This window comes from Phodopus roborovskii, unplaced genomic scaffold (assembly GCF_943737965.1).
Source record: "Phodopus roborovskii unplaced genomic scaffold, PHOROB, whole genome shotgun sequence".
NCBI classification, from domain to species: domain Eukaryota; kingdom Metazoa; phylum Chordata; class Mammalia; order Rodentia; family Cricetidae; genus Phodopus; species Phodopus roborovskii.
Window position 1 is genome coordinate 17,682,466 of NW_026125278.1, and position 20,669 is coordinate 17,703,134.

Consider the following 20,669-nt stretch of genomic DNA (forward strand, 5'->3'; position numbering starts at 1 on the left):
CATTTCAGTAATGTAACCATAGCTAACATGGCATATACATAGGCACTCAAGGAATTCTATAAGATGCAATTAAAGATAAGAATTTATCAGTTTAAAGTATATGTTTTTTTCTCAGGGATTTTCTTAATTGATTCTAACAGTCCTTTGAAAAACAGATCTTCTTGACAAATAAACAGAGAAAAGTCAGAATTAAATACCATCATACATCAAATGGACCTACCATTCATCAGTAGAATATTTCATGCGAAACACCAAAGAATCCCATGGTAAACTCCATAAAATAGGCCATATACTAGGACACAAAACAATTACTAACAAATTCAGAAAAAAAAATAACTGCTTGTATACTATCTGACCTCAATGCCCTAAAACTTAAAATCAATAATGAATGAATCTTTAATAATTACACAAACTCATAGAGACAGTATATTATCAAAAGATCAATGAGTCAAAGAAGAGATCAAGAAAAAAATTTAAACATGTAACTAAGCTAAAAATGAAAACACATATTGCATATTAAAAATACATCTGGGACATATTAAAAACAACCTTAACAGGGAAATTTATGACTCTACCTTCCTACAGTAAAAAATCAGAATGTGTGCAAATAAGTGATTTATTGATTCAACTTAAGAAATTGGAAAAAATTATAAACCAAACCCAAGTCTAGTATACAGGAAGAAATAATAAAATCAGAGTATAAATTAGTAAAACAGTAACAAAGAAAACAGTTAATGAATCTAGCAGCTGATTCTTTGAGTAGATAAACAATGACAGACCTTTATGTCAATTAACCAAAAGCAAGAATGAGAAGATCCTAATTAACAGAATCAGAGATGACAGGGAAACATTAAAACACACAAAAGAAATTCAGAATATTATAAGGAAATACATTAAAAACCTGTACTCCATTGATCATTGATTTTTAAAGGTCCCGGTATTGGTTTTAAGTGTGCGATCATGATTTAAGCACAGACAGGGTCTTCTAAGGACATAGCGGTCGATTTTCTTAAGAAAGACAATTTTTATGGGAAGATTTGCTTGTGCTCTATACAAGTCATGGAAGAAGACGAAATGCAGCTGACATGTATTTTCACGTAGACCCTAACCGTGTGCAAGAAAGACAGGGAGGGAAGTGGAAAGGAAACCAGCACACACAGAGGCAGCCTTTTAGGTGCAGTGTCCCGGTAAAGCCCCGCCTGCTTTGACCTGCAAATCTGAATGAGGAAGGGAGAATCGTTTCGCCTCGTGCTGTTCGTGAGGTGCACAATCAATCCCTTTAGGTCTGGTGCGCCCAGTTCTCTTAAGCAACACAGCAACTGACCTGAGGAAGCCTGCACCACCCACCTACACAGAGATCCCCCCCTCCGAGCGCCTCCTCCCATCCCCCACCCCACCCCACCCCGGCGTGCGGCGTCACGTGACTCGGTGGCCCCACCAATCGGCTCCGCTCCGAGATATTCAAATCAGCAGCGCGGCAGTTGTTCAGACACCGACCCGGGCTCCGTGTTCCATGGACTCTGCCCATCGCTGACAGCATGGAGGATCGGAGTGCTCCTCTGGGGCCTTACCGGGCCACCAAGCTGGTAAGAGCGTGGACGAGCTGCTGGAGGACAGGGGACCGGGACCCTGGGCACCCGGGTGCATGAGGGGCTCGCCAGGGAGTGGCATCCTGAGGGACCCAGGGCGCCTCGCTTCCTGAGAAAGGTACTGAGGTAGACTCCTCCTTTTTAGTTGCTCTCCATTCTGGTTTCTCAGCGACAGATCCGAAGTGCTTTTCCCCAAAGCTGCACCGCTTTGTCACTCTGCGGGACAGCTCCTCAGGTGTCTTCTCATACCACTCTCAGAATTAGAAATTAACGTTTCAAACTGGAAGCGAGGCATGCATGGCAATTTGGCATGTTGGCTCTGTAAAATTTGTTGTGGGATATGTATGCTAACTGGGTACGAAGAAAGAACTGTTGAAACTAAACCCGGAATACTTTTAGTAACCATTGAGGGTGGTCACCAGGGCTGTGCATTTGCATTTCTTACCCTGCAGAATAGTATGTTATGTGACATTAAAAGATTCACCTAACCTCAGTTTCCACATTGGTACAATGGGCCTGTAATACATACCCACTTTAAGACGTTTCCTAAAAATATACTGTAAATGAAAGTGTGTGGTAGTCTATAGAATACTAAGCAAGTTATCCTCTCTCAAATACCTGTCCTACTTCATCAGTGTGGAAACCAAGGCTCAAAGAAGGGACTCTCCAGAAGACACATTCTACTACTCAACAAGCAGTTGGGGGTTATGCTTTTCAAAACAAACGATAGAATTTAATGCTGAAAGGTACCTTAATGACTTAGTCTTCTCCCCACGTTAAAAATGTACTATCTTAGATGAAAGTAATACAAGTACACTTAAAAAAAAAGTCACCAAGTACTTATAAATACTTACATAAAGTAAGCCTTTTTTTATTACCACAAGGCAGATAATAGTATAAAGATATTGAGGTACAGAGAAGAACAAAGATTCATAAACAAAGAAGGAAAGCCTAAACAAATACTAAATGTTTCACTCTATAAATCCACTGCATTTCAAAACTGTTCTCTGGTGTTTTTGAGTGAAGAGTCTCATGTCACTTTACTATTATATACTCAGGGTAGTAAAGCAGTTCAGTAAAGTTTCTTGAATGTAAGCAATGGGGAGCTGAGGGAAGAAAAATGCAGTTACTGTTTTTCAGCAGTAGGGTCAGTGTTAGGATGCCAGGGTTAGACATATGACACAGTAGTAACATGGTTAATAGTCTCATAAATCAGGTTATTGATCTGATTTCTAACACATGTCTCTTTTCTATTACAGCATGATGTATTCATTCTACATCACCACCTTTACATTCTAGTGTTATTGTCTGAAATCTAGACATTTGACTGATTGAGGGTAGTTCAGAAAGTGTTTTTTAAATGCATAGATTCATTAAATGTACAGTGAATTTATTTTTACTAATTAATGTTATTGCTTTATATTCTGTGTTCATTATAACGGTTTTGACATTAATGTATTGATTTATTTATTTATTTATTTTAAGACAGCTCTTTCTATGTGGTCCTGACTGTCTTGGTACTCACCATACAGACCAGGCTGACCTTGAATTCAGAGAGATCCCCAGTGTTTGTCACTATCCCAAGCAGTACAGAGATCTCCATTCATAAGAAATACTGTATTACATGCCTGGCATTAAAAGTATTTTGCCATTATTACTGTTGCATGCCAGAAGTTTTATTTGACTAGTAAAATAATTGCTTACATATCCAAACAAAGTTGGTTAAGCCTAGTCTTTTATTGCTATTGTTTGTTTGGATTTTATTTTGTGATAAGAACTTATAGCATCATTTCTACTTTTAATTTTGGGTCAGGGTTTCACTAAGCTGTTCAGGCTGCCTTTTAACTCTGTAGCCCATCTTTAACCTGAACATAGCAAGCCTCATGTTTCAGCCTCTGAAATTGCAGGCCTCCATCACCAGGTCCATTTAAATCTGAATTTAAATGCTTGTGTTAATAATTTAGATCAGTGGTTCTCAACCTATGGGTGTGACCCTAGGGGTCACATATCAGATATCCTGCATTTCATTATATTCACATTATAATTTATAACAGTAGCAAGTTAATTATAAAAGTAGCAATGTAATAAATTTATGGTTGGGATTCACCACAAGGAACTGTATTAAAGGTTCACAAAATTAGGAAGGTTGAGAACCATGATTTATATATAAAGTTATCAATCTGTGCTTCTTTTTCCTTATATGAAAAATAAGATAATAGTAACTTCAAAAGTGTGGGATTTACAATTAAATAATGAATATAAAGCATATTATTAATGTTAGAGTTTGAAAAGGCCCAGTAAATGCTTTATCAAGGACTAAAAAACAGTACAGTTTTTTTTTTTCATTTTCAAATTCCCTATGTGAGAAACCCAATGAATGTATAGCAAAAGAGCCTATTACAAGAAAGTATTACTTTTACTCTAGAATACATAATAAATCAGCTAGATATAAGATTTTAAATAGCACAGGTAAGATGATTTCTTCAAGAACATTTACAGCATAATCATCTGTGAAGTAAATAATTTTTATTGCTAATGATTTTCTTTATTCCTTTTGTTTATTTTGAGATAGGGCATCATGTAGCCCAAACTAACTTATCACTGGATACATACCAAGGTCAATGAGATTTCTTCTTATGCTATAATTTTTTTGAACAATATTTTTCTTCTCTTCACAGTGGAATGAAGTAACCACATCTTTTCGAGTAGGAATGCCTTTAAGGAAACATAGACAACATTTAAAAAAATATAGCAATTGTTTCACTTCAGGAGAAGCAGTTGATTGGCTTTATGATCTATTAAGAAGTAATAGTAATTTTGGCCCTGAAGTTACAAGACAACAGACTGTTCAACTATTGAGAAAATTTCTTAAAAATCATGTGATTGAAGATATCAAAGGTAGATGGGGATCAGAAAACCTCGATGACAACAATCAACTATTCAGGTACTGAATAGATAGATACATCATTATAAAAATCTAATTACTTCTGCTCCCAGCATTTCACTTAAGAGGAATAGTCTTCCCTGGTAAAGAGCCCCAAAATAGTTGTCCAATACAAGTGGTCATCCCTAAAATTATACATATACAAGTAACTTCATATGAACTAAGCAAGTATTTGAGAGAGCAAGGAGGGTTAGTTACATGGGAAGGTTTTTGGTGGGAGATAGGGAAGGGCGAAGTCATGTAATCAAAAACAAACAAAAATAATAAGAAAAAACTGAAATTGTAGCTCCACATTTGTTGTTTATTAATTATCCATCTCAGAGTCTGTGCTACTGGTGTTATGTTCAAGAAGCAGTCTCTTGTACCAATTTGTTCAAGGGTACCTCCCACTTTCTCTTCTAAGAAGTTCAGTGTGGCTGGATTCATGTTGAGGTCTTTCATCCATTTGGACTTGAGTTTTGTGCATGGCGACAGACATGGGTCTATATGAAGTCTTCTACACACCACCATCCAATTGTGCTAGCACCATTTATTGAAGATGCTTTCCTCCTTTCATTGTATAATTTTAGCTGTTTTGTCAAAAATCAGATGTTCATAGGTGTGTGGGTTAATACAGGACTTTTGGCATGATTCCATGGTCTAACTTTCTATTTTTGTGCCAAAACCAAGCTGTTTTCAGGACTGTAGCTCTATAGTAGAACTTAAAGTCAGGAATGGTGATGCCTCCTGAAGTTTCTTTATTGTACAGGGTTGTTTTGGCTATCCTGGGTCTTTTGTATTTCCATATAAAGTTGATTATTATCCTTTCAAGGTCAGTGAAGAATTGTGCTGGGATTTTGATGGGAATTGTATTGAATTTGTAGATTGCTTTCGGCAGGATTGCTATTTTTATTTTATTTATCCTACCTATCCAAGTGCATGGGAGATCTTTCCATATTTTGGTATCTTCTTTAATTTCTTTCTTTAAAGACACAAAGTTCTTGCTATGTAGGTCTTTCACTTGTTTGGTAAATGTTACTCCAGGATACTTTGTGTTGTTTGTGGCTATTGTAAAGGGTAATGTTTCTCTGATTTCTTTGTTGTCTTTATATAGTAGGACTATTTTTTTTTTTCTTCTTCTTCTTCTTTTTTAGTTAATCTTAAATCCTGCTAATTTGCTGCATGTGTTTATTAGCTGTAGGAGTTCCCTGGTAGAGTTTTTTGGGTCACTTATGTAAATCTGCAAATACTGACAGTTTGACTTCTTCCTTCCCAATTTGTATCCCCTTGATCTCCTTTTGTTGTCTTATTGCTTTAGCTAGAATGAATTTTAGTGAAAATGATTTGAATTTCTCTATATTTCATGAACTTGGGTTCTGTATTGGCTAGTTTTGTGTGCCAACTTGACACAATTTAGCGTCATCAAGGAGGAAGGAGTCTCAGTTGAAGAAATGCCTCCATGAGATCTACCTGTAAGGTATTTTCTCAATTGGTGATCAATGGGTAAGGGCCCAGCCCATAGTGGATGGTGCTATGCCTGGGCTGGTGATCCTGGATTGTATAAGAAAGAAGGCTGGGCAAGCCAGGGGAAGCAAGCCAGTAAGAAGTGCTCCTCCTTGGCCTCTGCACTAGCTCCTAACTCTAGGATCCTGCCAAGGGTGAGTTCCTGTTCTGTTGTCAGTAAGGTTTTTCCCCCCACTGATCCCACAGCTACGCCAGCTTCAAATAACACACAGAGACGCTGTAATTGATATAATGCTGTTGGCCAGGTTCTAGTTTCTTATTGGCTAGCTCTATCTTAATTATTAACCCATTTTTATTAATGTAAGTATTTTCACGTGGTCTCATCTTACCAGAGAGTCTGCTCTCCCCCCTCTCTCCATCTTGACTCATCCTTACTCCTTCCTTTCTCCTCTTTGTCTCCTAGTCCCGCCTATCTTGCTTTCCTATTGGCCAACAGTGCTTTATTCATTAACCAGTATGAGAAACATATTTACAGAATGACATCTCCCATCACTGTTCTAACTTCTTTCAATAATGAACAGCACTGTCAAAGTATAAGGGAAATAAACCTTTTACTCACCAACTTGCTTTTTGGTCATGCCATTACAGCACATAGAAACTCTAAATAAGACAGTCCCTTTGTGTTTGATGTATAGATGTTAACAATTGTAATATCCTTTTGGTGGATATTTTTTTTCTTTGATGGCCTTCCCTATCACTTATGATTAGTTTTGGTTTGATGTCTATTTCATCAGATATTAAAATGGCTACCGTGGAATATCTTATTCTATCCTTCCACCCTGAGGTGATGTATATCCTTAATGGGAAAGTGTGTTTTATGCATGAAGCAGGACAGACTCTGTTTTTGAATCCCGTGTTTTCCCCCCAGAATTGAGTCCATTGATGTTGTATTATCAACGAGCAGTGTTTCTTGATTCCTCTAATTTGTTGTCAAAATGTACCCCCCAATGTCCTTTTTAATTTGCTAATCTGATATTTAATGTTTATGTTTTCTTGGGTATGGTTAGATTCTTCAGTTTGAGGTTTCCTTCTAGTGCCCTTTATAGGGCTGAATTTATAAGTAGTCACTGTTTAAATTTGGTTTTATCATGGAATGTCTTTCTCCATCTGATGTGATAAAAAGCTTTGCATGGTATAATACTCTGGGCTGAAATCTGTTGTTTCTTAAGTTTGTACAACACTTTTCCAGGTGTTCCTTGCTTTTACAGTCTCCATGTTTATTGAAAGCCTAAACACATTAAAAAAAAAACAAGCTAAGTTTATGACTTCCCTTAGGAGAGGGTTAAGAATTTAAATAGAGAAGGATTTTCTTATATGTACATAAAGGACAACTATTTGGTAAAATATCAACAATTATATTGCTTGATGGTTACATAAATGCATCATATTCTGTTCTTATTTGTATCATTGAAATATTTCATATTTAGATAAAAACAAAATGAATCATAAATCAAAAGAAGCAAGAGACTAAGTCCTAAAACTGGAACGAATTTTAAAAACCTGGATGTACATCCAAACCTTGATTTTTTTTTTTCTTTTCTTTTTTTTTTTTTTTTTTTGTCTTGTTTTTTGTTTGTTTTGTTGTTGTTGTTTGTTTGTTTTTTGTTTTGAGGCAGGTTTTCTCTATGTAGCCTTGGCTGTCCTGGAACTTGTTCTGTCCACCAAGCTGACCTTGAACCCACAGGCCTGCCTCTGCCTCCTGCGTGCTGGGATTAAAGGTGTGTGCCACCACTGCCCATTTCTTTTTCCTCAGAGATTTATAAAACAGTATTCTAAAGCTATTTGTATATAAGCATTACCTCTTTAACCAAACTAATCCTGACTGTAGTCCTGCACTGTACACAAACAAAACTGAAATGTGCACAGTATATTAAAGAGAGCAAGAAACTACTAAAATACTTGAAAGGTTTAGTGGTAATATTGACTTATCTAGACTCTTCATTACTTGATAATGTAAGTAAATCAGATTCTTTGTTTGACTTTTCAAATATACTCTAAAAGTTCATTTTTTTATCACATCCTATTTAACTCCATATTATTTTCAAACCAGATTTCCTGCAACTTCTCCACTTAAAACTCTTCCACCAAGACATACAGAAATCAGGAAAACAAGCACAGAGTACTTTTCCAAAGATAAAGACAGTATTTTTAAATTACGAAACATGACTCGTAAAACTCCTAAGAAGCGTGGATTACTTTTCTCTCAGGTAAAATATCCTTTTATTAACCAGTACTCTAAATAGTATTACCATGTGTTTAATAATGAAATCATTGAAAGTAAATTATTCTTTAATATTTGAAGCCAATACTGAAATTTCCCACATTACAACATTAAAGAATTATAAGTGAATATGTTTGGGACCTGCAGAAACAGTGTTGAATACAATAATAAGGTAAAAATAAAAAGGATGTTATAATTTCATATTTTGTCATTTGCTATTCTCCTATTTGATGTGTTAATCAGATTTCAACCACTGTGTTAAAATACCTGAGAATCATTCACCAAGAAGGCAAACTAAACCTTAAATTTCAGAAGTTTCGGTCTATATTCTCTAGTCTGTGTTACTTTTGATCTAATGACAAAGCACTACAATCATAATAAGAGCATGTGAAGGAAGAAGCTACTTTTGGGAAAAGATGTCAGAGGACCCTGGATTGGGTGCCAATAGTTGTCCCAAAAGCCTTCTGCCTATGATTCAACTTTTGTACCTGCCTTGCCTTTTAAACATTGCACCACCTAGTTGGACCAGGTTAGAGATTAAGACTTCAGTATGGGTCATTTGCAGTATATTCATTATCTAAACAATAGCCACATAATTATATAACTCTTCAACTTTTCTCTGCCACTAGTCTTTTATAATGATAACCAAACTATAAAGTACCTAGACATGAAGTTGATTTGGATGTATTGGGAAAGGTGCAAAACTGAAAGCCATTGTTAGGTGTCCCACTATTTTTGAGACACTTTGAAACTCCATAGTAGACCTTGACTAATACAGTTACTAACTATGAAAAATCCTGCCTCAAAAAATAAAGAGATCCAGCAAGGAAGGTAGCTAATGTCAATTTCAGTCCTACACTCACAAAGAAAAAAACATCAAACCAAACAAACAAAAAATAAAGTGTTAAAAATGTTTACCATCCTTTAGTTTAAGTATAGACCATAACAAACCAAAGCAATATTTTTTCTTAAGGAAAATACAGAAAACATAAATCGTGAAAGATTAATCAAAGAAGACCAAGAAAACTCAGCTGACAACAGAGAAATAAGCCAGCAAGATGTCGAAGAAGTTTGGAGATATATTATTATGATCTAGTAAGACAAAAATTAAGCTATAGTTAAGATTCTGAAGTATGTGGATTATTGGTTTGATTTTTTCATCTAGATGTATGCAAGTGAATAAAAACATGACTTTTCAAAGCTTAGAACTTAAGTATGCTTAAATGTCTTTTAGTAACTGATTTTGATGCAAATCTAGTACACTATAAGAAAAGTTTCATCTTTCAAATTAAAGTCATCACTGTAGTTTAATAGTTTTATTGGATTCCTCTGAATTTTCTTGAATATGTATGCAGATATAGACAGTAAATATAATCCTTTAAGTTTTGTTGAAAGAAAAATAAAGTACTCTGGTGGCTTTGTTGCAAATCATGCTCACATTTATATTAAAAAAAAAATTCATACTCTTCGTTTTAGCCTGCAAACCATTTTAGGTGTGCCATCTATAGAAGAACTCATAAACCCAAACCAAGTAATTCCTCAATATATAATTTACAACATGTCCAACACAAGTAAGCATGGAGTGGTTATACTACAAGACAAATCAGGTAGGTGTTTAGAAAAGAATTTGTAATCTTCAAACTTACAACCAATGTCTTTATAGGACAATGTAGAGACCTAGATATAACATATAGATCTCTTTCCAAGGCTATATTCACTTAATAATAACAGTGGAATTTTAAAAAATAAATATTATTACTGCTATCATAATTATTTAGTTGTTAACATGAATTAATGCATGACTTTGGAAAAAAATGACAAGGATAAGTATCCAAAATGTAGGCAAAAATTCATTATTGTGCCAGGCAGTGGTGGTGCACACCTTTAATCCCGGCACTTGGGAGCCAGATACAGGTTGATCTCTGTGAGTTCAAGACCAGCCTGGTCTACAAGAGCTAGAACATGTTAAAATGTGCCAGATATTTTGCTTAAGATTTAGGGTTGAGGAAACTGGATATGGGTATCAATTGGAATATTTTAAGCAGGACTTGGTGTAAAAGTAACCTGGTATTCAGACATTGTTACTTTTTGTCAAAGGCTTCACCTAAATCAGTAATAGTCAGGTAGCATAGCAATGAGAATTAGATTATGTCCAAATTACCCCTTCCCATATAATTAATTATTTATTTTGGGAAGCTACTTGTTTAAGAAGAATTATAGATAGAATCAAAGTCATATTTTCAACTTTTTCAATTCTTTTTTATTTTAAGATAATTGATCTGCCCTAAGTCAGTACATAAGTCAGTACATAACTCATCTGGTAAAAGCCCTTGGTGTCAAGTATAACTTTAAAAAAACAATGCTATCATAAAAATTGTATGACTTAATATATGTTTTTTGCATTTTAATATCTAGAGGATCTTCCACATTGGGTATTATCTGCTATGAAATGCCTAGCAAATTGTAAGTTAAACCACAAGTGTGTGTGTGTGTGTGTGTGTGTGTGTGTTATATTATATTGAAAGTGTTTAACAAGAATGAAGAAAATATTTAAAATTATGAGTCAAATGGAAGTCAAGTAGAATTGCTCATGAGATCTTTAATTTCTGTGCAAAAATTATTTTTAAGTTATAACCTGTCATTTATTCAAGTAAATCATAAACTTACAGACTTATAGAAATTGAAAGGACTCTTAGGTAAACTCTAAACCACAGTAATTGCCACAAGGAGGCCTATAGACTTGAAGGTGGCAGCTTAGAAATAAAACAGCATTTGAGTAGAAGAGGTAAATCAGAAAGGAAGTTTTATAAAGCCCATATCCATAATTTTCCATAATAGATTATTCATAGGGTATATTAACAGAAAAGGCTATGTTAGTATTATACAAACCAGTTTTTTGCATTTTATTTTTCAACCTTTTCCTTTTTAAACAGTAGTAGTTCATTTACAAAACTCTTACTGTTTTAAAAATAAATATTAAAAATTTGCAAAGGTATATGCTTTTAAGTCATCAAGAGTTAAAGTGTGTTTTAGAAATTCTAGTGATAGGTGTTATTTTCTAGATCTTTTAAAGTTAATATTTTTGAAAAATTTAATGGGATTTCATAAATGTTGAAAATTATATTGTTTATTGTATGTGAAAATTATAGAATAATAAAATAAGTCGCAGTTGTGTAAATAAGTTACAGAAACATTTTATTCAAGGAATTAAGATAAAGAGTCTAAGTTTAAACGTAAACTTTTGAATATTTTCACTGCTGCTTAACTGTACTGAGCTCCAGTGACTCATGGTCAACAACACAGACACGCATTCTCAGAGGCATTTATTTTCCATCTGTAGGGATTTGTGTCTTACTTCACAGTTCAGATTATACCTAAATTACAACAAAGTATATAACTTATTGGATTTCAGTTAATTGCAATGTGTTTAACTAGAGTCTTTAGCAGTGGTTCTGAACCTATGGATCGCAACTCCTTTGTCAAACCTCTATCTCCAAAAATATTAACATTTCAATTCATAACAGCAAAATTACAGTCCTGAAGTAGCAGTGAAAATAATTTTATATTTGGGGTCACCACAACATGAGGAACTGAATTAAAGAGATGCAGCATTAGGAAGGTTGAGAACCACTAGTATATACAAAAAATAATCTTGCAAATTATTCTTAAGATTGCTATCCACACTTTTTTCCCAGAGTTAAAAATCAGGATTCTCAGAACCTTTTGTTAATTAAAGGACCTAGAACTCAAACCTAAACTATCTAACTATAAATTCTTTGTTTTTATTTCTAGTGAACCTGTTTTTTCTATATTAGAAAACTTACTAACAATTATATAATATTCTACATATTAAAAATATATCTTCTGTCTGCTTTTGATTATTAGATAGTTTAGTCTCCATAAAAGTCAATATTAGTTTTTAAACTGTTACGTGTGTAGGTGGTTTGCTTTTTATTTAATCATTTTGCAGTGTGTATGTTTACAACTTGTATGGCCATACAAAAATTTGGAAACAAACAAACAAAAAACTGGTTCAGGAAAAAAGGATTTTGTTAATTTTAACTCTAAAATATGAGTACATATTTCATTCACTAGGGAAATGTTCCCAAGAATCTAGTGTAGAAGATTTTTACAGAAATCCCAGGTCAGAGTTTAAAGACATTAAATTAGAGAGCAAATAATTCTAGATAAATAAATTCTTAAGTTCCTTTTGATGGACTCTACCCTGTGTATAGAAGTTTATCATTTTAATATATCAACAGTGACCATAATCATAATTTTTTTCAGTAGTAGTATTGACTCTATAAAGTGATGATAGCAAAATATTTCAATAGTTAAGAATTTTCAAAAGGTAAATTTATTCATAAAAGTAATGACATACAAAGATGGTTTGGAAGGATTATTTGTATCATTCTATTATTCTTGTTTTCATAAAATCAATAACTTCATAAAATCAATTTTAATTCTCATTAAAATAATGAACGCATTTAAAAATACCATAAATTTTTCTTTACTATAGTTTTAATGTGTTAAAATAATAGTAGAACAAAATACTAGCCAGAGTCTGTTTACAGTAATCTCCTGTGAAAAGATGAGATTTAAATTGGTGTATTGCATATATTTTAACATAAATTATTAACCATAGCTCCCTTACGAAATACAGTTGTAAACTTATGTGTACTTTTAATTGTGTTAAATTAAAATAATTGCTTTTGCCTTCTGCTTCTTAGGGCCAAGAAGTAATGACACCAATAGTCCAACTTATGTTGGATTTGAACGTGATGTATTCAGAACAATTGCAGATTATTTTCTAGATCTCCCTGAACCTCTACTTACATTTGAATATTATGAATTATTTGTGAACATTTTGGGTATGTATAAATTTTACTCATTATTTAAATTTATTCTATTAAAATTTTGTTCCCTTAAAGCTAAAGGTCTAAAAACTTGATAAATATGAATGTGGTAGGCTATATACTATTTTAAAAATTAGTAATACTATAATTACACTAGTTCAAATGGTTCAAGTATGCTTTAACACCCAGTGCCCTGAAATCAACTGTCATGTAGTTCTAGTAGTTCTGACATAGATGCCTAGAGTTAGCCCTGATCCGACATAAGGCCTCAGATACACAAGGCTATCATTACTTCTGGTGCTGACAACAATTAAGTTCCCTTTACTCCCATGCTTGTGCTCAGCCAACTATCAATTAAAAGTTTCATTCGAACTCCTCTGTAATTCCCTCATGAAATTCTGGAAAGTGATTACATTTGTTATTTTGTTTTAACAAGGATAGAACTCAGGAACAGACAAAGAGAAGAGATGCACATGAAAGGAATGGGGTGACACAGAGTCTCTATACCCTCCCAGGTATAGACACCCTGGACATCTGTGTGTACAACCTCACAAGAGGTTGTAGGTAATGCTGATGTGTGGCTAGCCATGAGTTACATTAGCACAAACTCATTTATGTTCAAATAGCTCCTCGTGAATAAAGACTGATCACACAGGAAATTTCAAGTGTTTTAGGAGTTATATGCCAGTAACCAAGAACAGAGATCAAATATAGGTACAGTTGTCACTGGTCTTCATGTGCTGTTTACATACCCCTGGATTCAACTAATCCACAATAAAAAAAAATGTAATGTTTTTAGCATAGCTATATAGAATTTGCAGCATTTTGTTTCTTGTCATTCTCTAAATGATAAATATATACATAATGTTTACTTTGTGTTAGTTATATAAATAATTTAGAGATTGTTGTTTGTTTGACTGATAAATTTTTTGTTTTTGTTTTGTTTTGTCTTAGGTAGGGTTTCTCTTAAATGCTTAGGTTATATTTATGTGCATGGTACACTATTTTATATAGGACACTTAAAAATCTGTAGATTTTGTTCATGCACATCTCTAGAACTAGTCTCCCCATGAACACTGAGATGATGATATGTTCTATATAGTTATCTTATAAGTGAAGGGTTTCAAGTATGTTTAGGATTTAAAAACAAATACTTGAAGTGTGTACTCATTCAATCTTTCTAATTAGGCTTCTAAATTAATTTTTAAATAATTTATATCACAAATGGAAAAACCACTAGGCACCCTTGCATGTTTATAACTGAATGCTGCATGTGTCCTCTTGAAGTGGCTTCCAAGTTAGGCAACTTTTATGTGTTCTCTACTAACAGTGTATATTATAATGATGCTTTACTTTTTTAACTTTACTATTTTTGGTTAATTTTTGTCTACTGTCTTGCAGTTGCATCTTAATTTTTGTTTCATTTTCTGGTAGTTGTTTGTGGCTACATCACAGTTTCAGATAGAACAAGTGGAATATATAAAATCCACGATGATCCACGGTCTTCAAATATCCATCATTTAAGCAATTTGAATTCCTTCAAATCAACTGAGTGTCTTCTTCTCAGTCTGCTTCACAAAGACAAAAGCAATGAAGAATTGGATTCTACTGAGAGTCTGCAAAGAAGTGATCAAGGACCTCAAGAAAGATGTGCCAAGACCATGCAGCTAGTTAATTTAAGAAACAGAAGAGCTAGTGCTAATGACATAATGGGAGGAAGTTGTCATAATTTAATAGACTTAAATAATACACATGTTCTGTCCTCTAACATCAAACCAAGGTGCTCTTCTTTGGAAGGAATTGTAGATATACCAGGGAATTCAAGTAAAAAGGTATCCAGTATCTTCCACCAGTCTTTCCTGAACAAAGAAGAACAAAATAGTAAACAATCTTTAGTACCAATGCCCAAACAGAAATCTCTATTTAATCTTCACTCCAAAGAAAATATTCAGCAGCCATACTGTGTTGGTATTGAAAGAATCCCCACTTTGACTGTGCAAGACCAAGGGGAGTTATTGAAAGGAAAAAATAATTCAAAACAGCTTTTTAGATCTCAGAGTTTGCTTTTAAGAAGTAGTACAAGACAGAACAGATATATCAATACACCAGTGGCTGAAATTATAATGAAACCAAATGTTGGACAAGGCAATACAAATGTTCAAAGTGAGCTCGGAGAGTCTAGTCCCACAATCAATAAAAGACTGTGCAAAAGCACAGTAGAACTTTCAGAGAATTCTTTACTTCCAGCTGCTTCTGTATTGACTGGCACACAAAGTAAGGCTATTTTCAATGCACGCAATGTTAACTTTTAATGTTTACTAACTCTGCTTTGTATTCCTGGCTTTCCTGGTCTGAAATTGCTTTTTTTTTTTTTTTTTTTTTTTTTTTTTTTTTTTTTAACTTGAAAAGAAATTTTTGTAAAAGACTTTGGTTGTGGCATAACCAACGTTTATTCTACCTTACTTAAAGCACTTACTTTCCTTTAATTTCACTTATTCTGTGTCATTTTGTTTAAAAGTGAAAATTTTTAATACTTAGAAATTGGTTGTAAAACAATAGCTATTATCTTACTGTACTTTTAAAGAATGTAGAAATTTGTAACCCTTAATTAAAAGGAAAATACTAAGATATTACATTACCCTCTTTATATAACTGTGTATCCTATTCATTTGGAAACTATTATCACTGATGATTTTTTGGGGGACGGGGGTGACTTTGCCTTCTAGGTTTGCTGCAACCTCATTTAGAAAGAGTTGCCATCAATGCTCTACAGTTATGTTGTTTGTTACTTCCCCCACCAAATCGTAGAAAGCTTCAACTCTTAATGCGCATGATTTCTCGAATAAGTCAAAATGTTGATATGCCCAAACTTCATGATGAAATAGGTACAAGATCATTGGTAAGTTGATTTTTAGCATAATGTTCATTCTATTATATACTGTATATTCCTCAAGAATTTCATACAGGTATACAATGTATTTGGACCATATTCACCCCCCCCTATTCCGCTATCCCTCCACCCAACTTTATATCCTCGTTTTTAAATAACTCATTGAGCTCAATTATGTTGCCCATATATACGAGGATATAAGGCCACTCACTGGAGTTTCATTAACCTAACTGGGGCCACACCCATAAAGATAACTGACTCTTCCTCCTCTAGTAATTATCATCTGTCACTAGCTCCTCAACCATGGATGGGGCTTATAAGTCCCTCCACTTCAATACTGGAATGTTGATAGGTTTGATCTTGTGCAGGCAACCATTTCTTGAGTTTATGAATTTATTAGTCTTGTCATATCCAGAAGACTCTGTTTCATTCTCCTTGTCCTCTACCTTTTCTATGATGTTTCCTAAATCCTGCTTTCTCTCTCTCTCTCTCTCTCTCTCTCTCTCTCTCTCTCTCTCTCTCTCTCTCTCTCTGTGTGTGTGTGTGTGTGTGTGTGTGTGTGTGTGTGTCTCTTTCTCTCGGTGTGTGTGGGGGGGGGAGGGCACAGGGGGGCAGGTATAATAGAAAAATTAAGCCCTGGTCCATCAACTAAAAGATGAGACTATTTGAAAGTACTACTTGTGTGATATCTTTATCTTATAATGCTTAAGTTAGAAAAGCATTCAATAATAAAATAAAATATAAAATAATTTTAAAATCACTTTAAAGAAAACAAAACTACCCCAGAAAAGGAAAGCCGTGTATGAAAAACACAAAAAACAGGTTAGTAATTCTGTAGTGGAATATATCCTACCAAGTTTAAGTTCTTAGTTTTTATTTGTTTTGTATGGTAGATCAATTCATTATTTTTTTTTTATTTTGTGCCAAGTACTTGGATTTAAAAGTTAAAAACAAAAACCCCCTGAAAACTTGACCTTTTCTAGCAGAAAATGGTGTAAAGAATGATGTTTGAAAAGGTGATAATTTTTGTTTTCTACATTGGTTTTAAAGTAATTAGGGCATCCTAATGAAATTTATACAACAAAGTTGTGGAAATGTAAGCCTTGTGAAGCAAAATCGGGGCAGAATATTTTTAGTCATATACATTCAAATGATAGTCACATATGTAAAAAGAGTTCTATGAGAAGGAGAATATAGACAAAGAACAAAAAGCCAAGAATTGAGCCTTGGAACTAAAGGAGAATATTTCAAATCTGTAAATATGCTCTTCATGTACTATGTATAAATATTTAAGATAGAATTCCAATATTCTAATTACTGTGTTGTAGATATAGATTATATGACTGTGAGAGCAATGAGTTTTGAGGCAAGAATTCTCCCACAGTTAACAAAAATTCTTATTATGGAAATGGATCAACTCACAGTCTAAACACTAACAATCACTGCTGGTTTCCAAAGTTTCAAAAGTTTCAAAAGATAAATAGTGCCAACTTTGCAGCTTCTGCTGATTATGTGTTCCGTGTGTTGTATATTCTCCTGTTTTGTGGAATAAGTTTAATGTAGTAAGTGTTTGTTCTCTAACAGCTTTTGGCTTAATGGGTTATATCTATATTAATAGTACTTGGGGTATTTATTAATAAAACTATAACAAAATTAAAGAAAAACCTGTTAAACATATTCCATTGTAACTTTTTTAATAAAATAAGTAACAAAATTTTAAAGTATTATAATGTAATAGAATTCTTACCTTCATAACTATAATAAGTTATTTCATTGTGTTCTAAACTGAAATCTGCCTATCACTATTCCCACACACCATGTAATGTAAATTGGAAATTATTGACTTTGTCATTTATGTGAAACCTTAGGTTCTTATGTTGACATCTTTTGTAGATGATACATACTTTTTCTCGGTGTGTGCTGTGTTGTGCTGAAGAAGTCGATCTTGATGAGCTTCTTGCTTCAAGATTGGTTTCTTTCCTAATGGATCATCATCAGGAAATTCTTCAAGTACCCACTTATTTACAGACTGCAGTGGAGAAACATCTTGACTACATTAGAAAAGGCCACGTAGGTATTTTGAGTCTTAAAAATCTCTGCATTAGTAATTCACAAGTAGTGAATTCATCTGAAAGTCACCTCATAAAAAAAAAAAAAAAATGAACATTTATTAGCTCACAAAAGCATTCTCTAAATCAGAAATGTGTAAAGCCTGGAGACTACCATAGCAGTGGGACCCTCCAAAGTTTAAAAAAAGGAATCCCTCAACCTCCAATTAGAAAAACTTCTGATATGTACTCTGTGAATGTGCATGTGAAGGCCAGAGATCAAGTAAAGGTGTCTTTCTCCATTACTCTCTTACTCTCTTACTTGACTCTGAAATTGGGTCTTTCAATGAACTTGGAGTTCATTAATTTGGCTAGACAAAATTCCAAGAATCTAGCCAAAGCTCTGTGCCCAGATTTTATGTAGGTTCTGGAGATCCAAACTCAAGTCCTCATGCCTGCTTGGCAAATATTTTACCCATTAAGCCATCTCCCCCCAGTCCCTGTGTATGAACTTTTGATTGTCTCGCACTAAGTTAAATATCCAGTTTTTTAAAATCTGAGGTTAACTTGGATGGAAAGAATCTTATTCTGATACATTCTATATAGTTACAGCAGAATTCATTCTTTAAAAAAGAAGAAGGCTAGAATAAGTAGAATGGGAAAAAACTGTTAGAAAAAAGAAGAAAATGAAACCCACTAAGCAGCAGATATCTAGCATATTCAGGCATTGTCTGTAAGCACATTGTTTTTACTTTTTCTCTTGTGTATTATTATTGTACTGGCTTACCATGAATATAACTGTACCTTAAATTTCATTGTCAATAAATATATGGACTCTGTTAGTGCTCTGGTGCTCAAAAACAATGCATCAGTGCTTCATTACTAACTGAAAATAATGGTATTTTAAACTGAATTAAAGCATCATTTATATTGCTAAGTTTTATACTTCAAATAATAAAATAAATAGTTAAGAGTTAGGATAATAGCAGCCATTAGTGCTTTTATATACATTTTCTCAAGCAATCTTCATTTTAATGGTGAGGAAACAGACCAGAAGTCATTTCGATACTGCAAAATAATAATAGGCTGTGGTGCTAGGATTTACTTACCACTCACTTACCTCCAATGTATAATATTCAGCTTTCCTAACACACCAAATGTTTGATTGAGGCCAAAATGATAGATACTAGATTCCATCAAAACTGCTCTATACAGGAAACATTGACTAGAACTTACAGATTTTTGCTGTCTTGTTCAATAGGTTAAAAATCCTGGAGATGGACAAGTTGTTCCTTTGCCAACATATTCTTACTGTAAGCAGATTACTACTAAAGAATTTGATGAGCAGAAAATTTCAACTTCTCAAGCTGCAATTGAAGAACTTTTGGAGAATGTTGTTAAAAGTAAAAGCTTGTCTCTAAAGGAGAAAAGAAGAAAACTGAGTCAGGTATGATAACGTGCAGCTTCTCCATCTTACAGATGTGTAATCAATGATTGCTATTTCTAATCATTTTAGGATAAAATTTTAACCTAAATATATAGATTATATGTTGCTTTTCATTATATACTTAAAGTATATGAATTAATATCTATTTGAAAGTATATAAATTAATATCTATTTGATTTTACTTTATCTAAGTTTAAAATAATTGCAATAATATTAATTGATTCTCTTTTATGGTATTTTGTATATTATACTTTGAATTAAGCTAAGAAAGTATATGTAAAATGTGAATTATAATACCTATCTCTAAATGACTCATCCCAGCCATTATTTAGAATGTTCAGCACTAAAGCTCAGTTCTAGAAAGAACACAGCCTGAGAAACTCAAGAGAGAAAAAATACAAACTGCAACAAATCCCTGTGGCCTGCAGAGGCTTACCAATGAGAAAGATTTGCATGTTGGGTGAGAAAAAAAAATCCTAAAATTATAATACTGACTGGTGTCTAAAGGATCTTACAGTGTCCCCTTAACAAATATGAAGAGAGAAGCAAGAGTCAGACGAAAGAATACTTGAGCTTCCTGAAGGGAAATAATATTCTTCCTCATTTTAAGTTTCAGAAGGAATATCCCTTGATATATAAGAAAAGATTTCCAACCACTGAGAGTGAAGCAGCACTTTTTGGTGACAAACCTACAATCAAGCAACCAATGCTGACTTTAAGAAATACAAAGCTTCACAGTTTGCGATACTGACTTAAAACTTCAACAAATGTGGCTATACATTAGAATATTTCTACTTAAAATGAAGTCTTAATATTATTGTTTCCAGTAGAAGGAGCTTACATAAGGAGATGGCAAAATATTATTTTTTTTCTATGCAAGGCTGCTAAAGCTACTTGATTTCAGCTAAGAATACCTAACAAAATCTGAAACCAAATGTTTTAATTAGAAACAATATTTTTTATTATTTTTTTATTTTTTATTGGTTTTGTATCGTGTAAATGAGATTGTGGTACTGTTTTAAAAGAAAGTGTGCCCTGTCTATATGTGTACTTATGGGTATTAGCTGAAGAGCTGGTTGTTTAGGATTACTTCTTTATTTTTAAGTATCAGAATATGAATAATATTGTACAATTGTGTATAATCTTTTTTACTTATGCTCTATTTATATGT

The 20,669-nt window shown here is 33.5% G+C and overlaps 1 protein-coding gene across 2 annotated transcripts; it reads left to right on the forward strand.

Moving 5' to 3' along the window:
- The first annotated feature begins 1,516 nt into the window (after positions 1 to 1,516).
- Depdc1 (DEP domain containing 1) lies at positions 1,517 to 20,352 on the forward strand. Of its 2 annotated transcripts, XM_051195800.1 has the most exons (12): positions 1,517 to 1,586; positions 4,268 to 4,533; positions 8,087 to 8,243; positions 9,231 to 9,352; positions 9,734 to 9,864; positions 10,673 to 10,720; positions 12,988 to 13,128; positions 14,548 to 15,387; positions 15,840 to 16,012; positions 17,897 to 18,073; positions 19,313 to 19,498; positions 20,109 to 20,352. In XM_051195800.1, exons 1-12 carry the CDS (start codon positions 1,539 to 1,541, stop codon positions 20,247 to 20,249), a joined length of 2,430 nt encoding a protein of 809 aa, XP_051051757.1. In that variant the 5' UTR covers positions 1,517 to 1,538; the 3' UTR covers positions 20,250 to 20,352. The 2 variants fall into 2 exon arrangements, with proteins under 2 accessions (XP_051051757.1, XP_051051764.1); XM_051195807.1 differs by lacking the exon at positions 14,548 to 15,387.
- Positions 20,353 to 20,669: the final 317 nt, after the last annotated feature.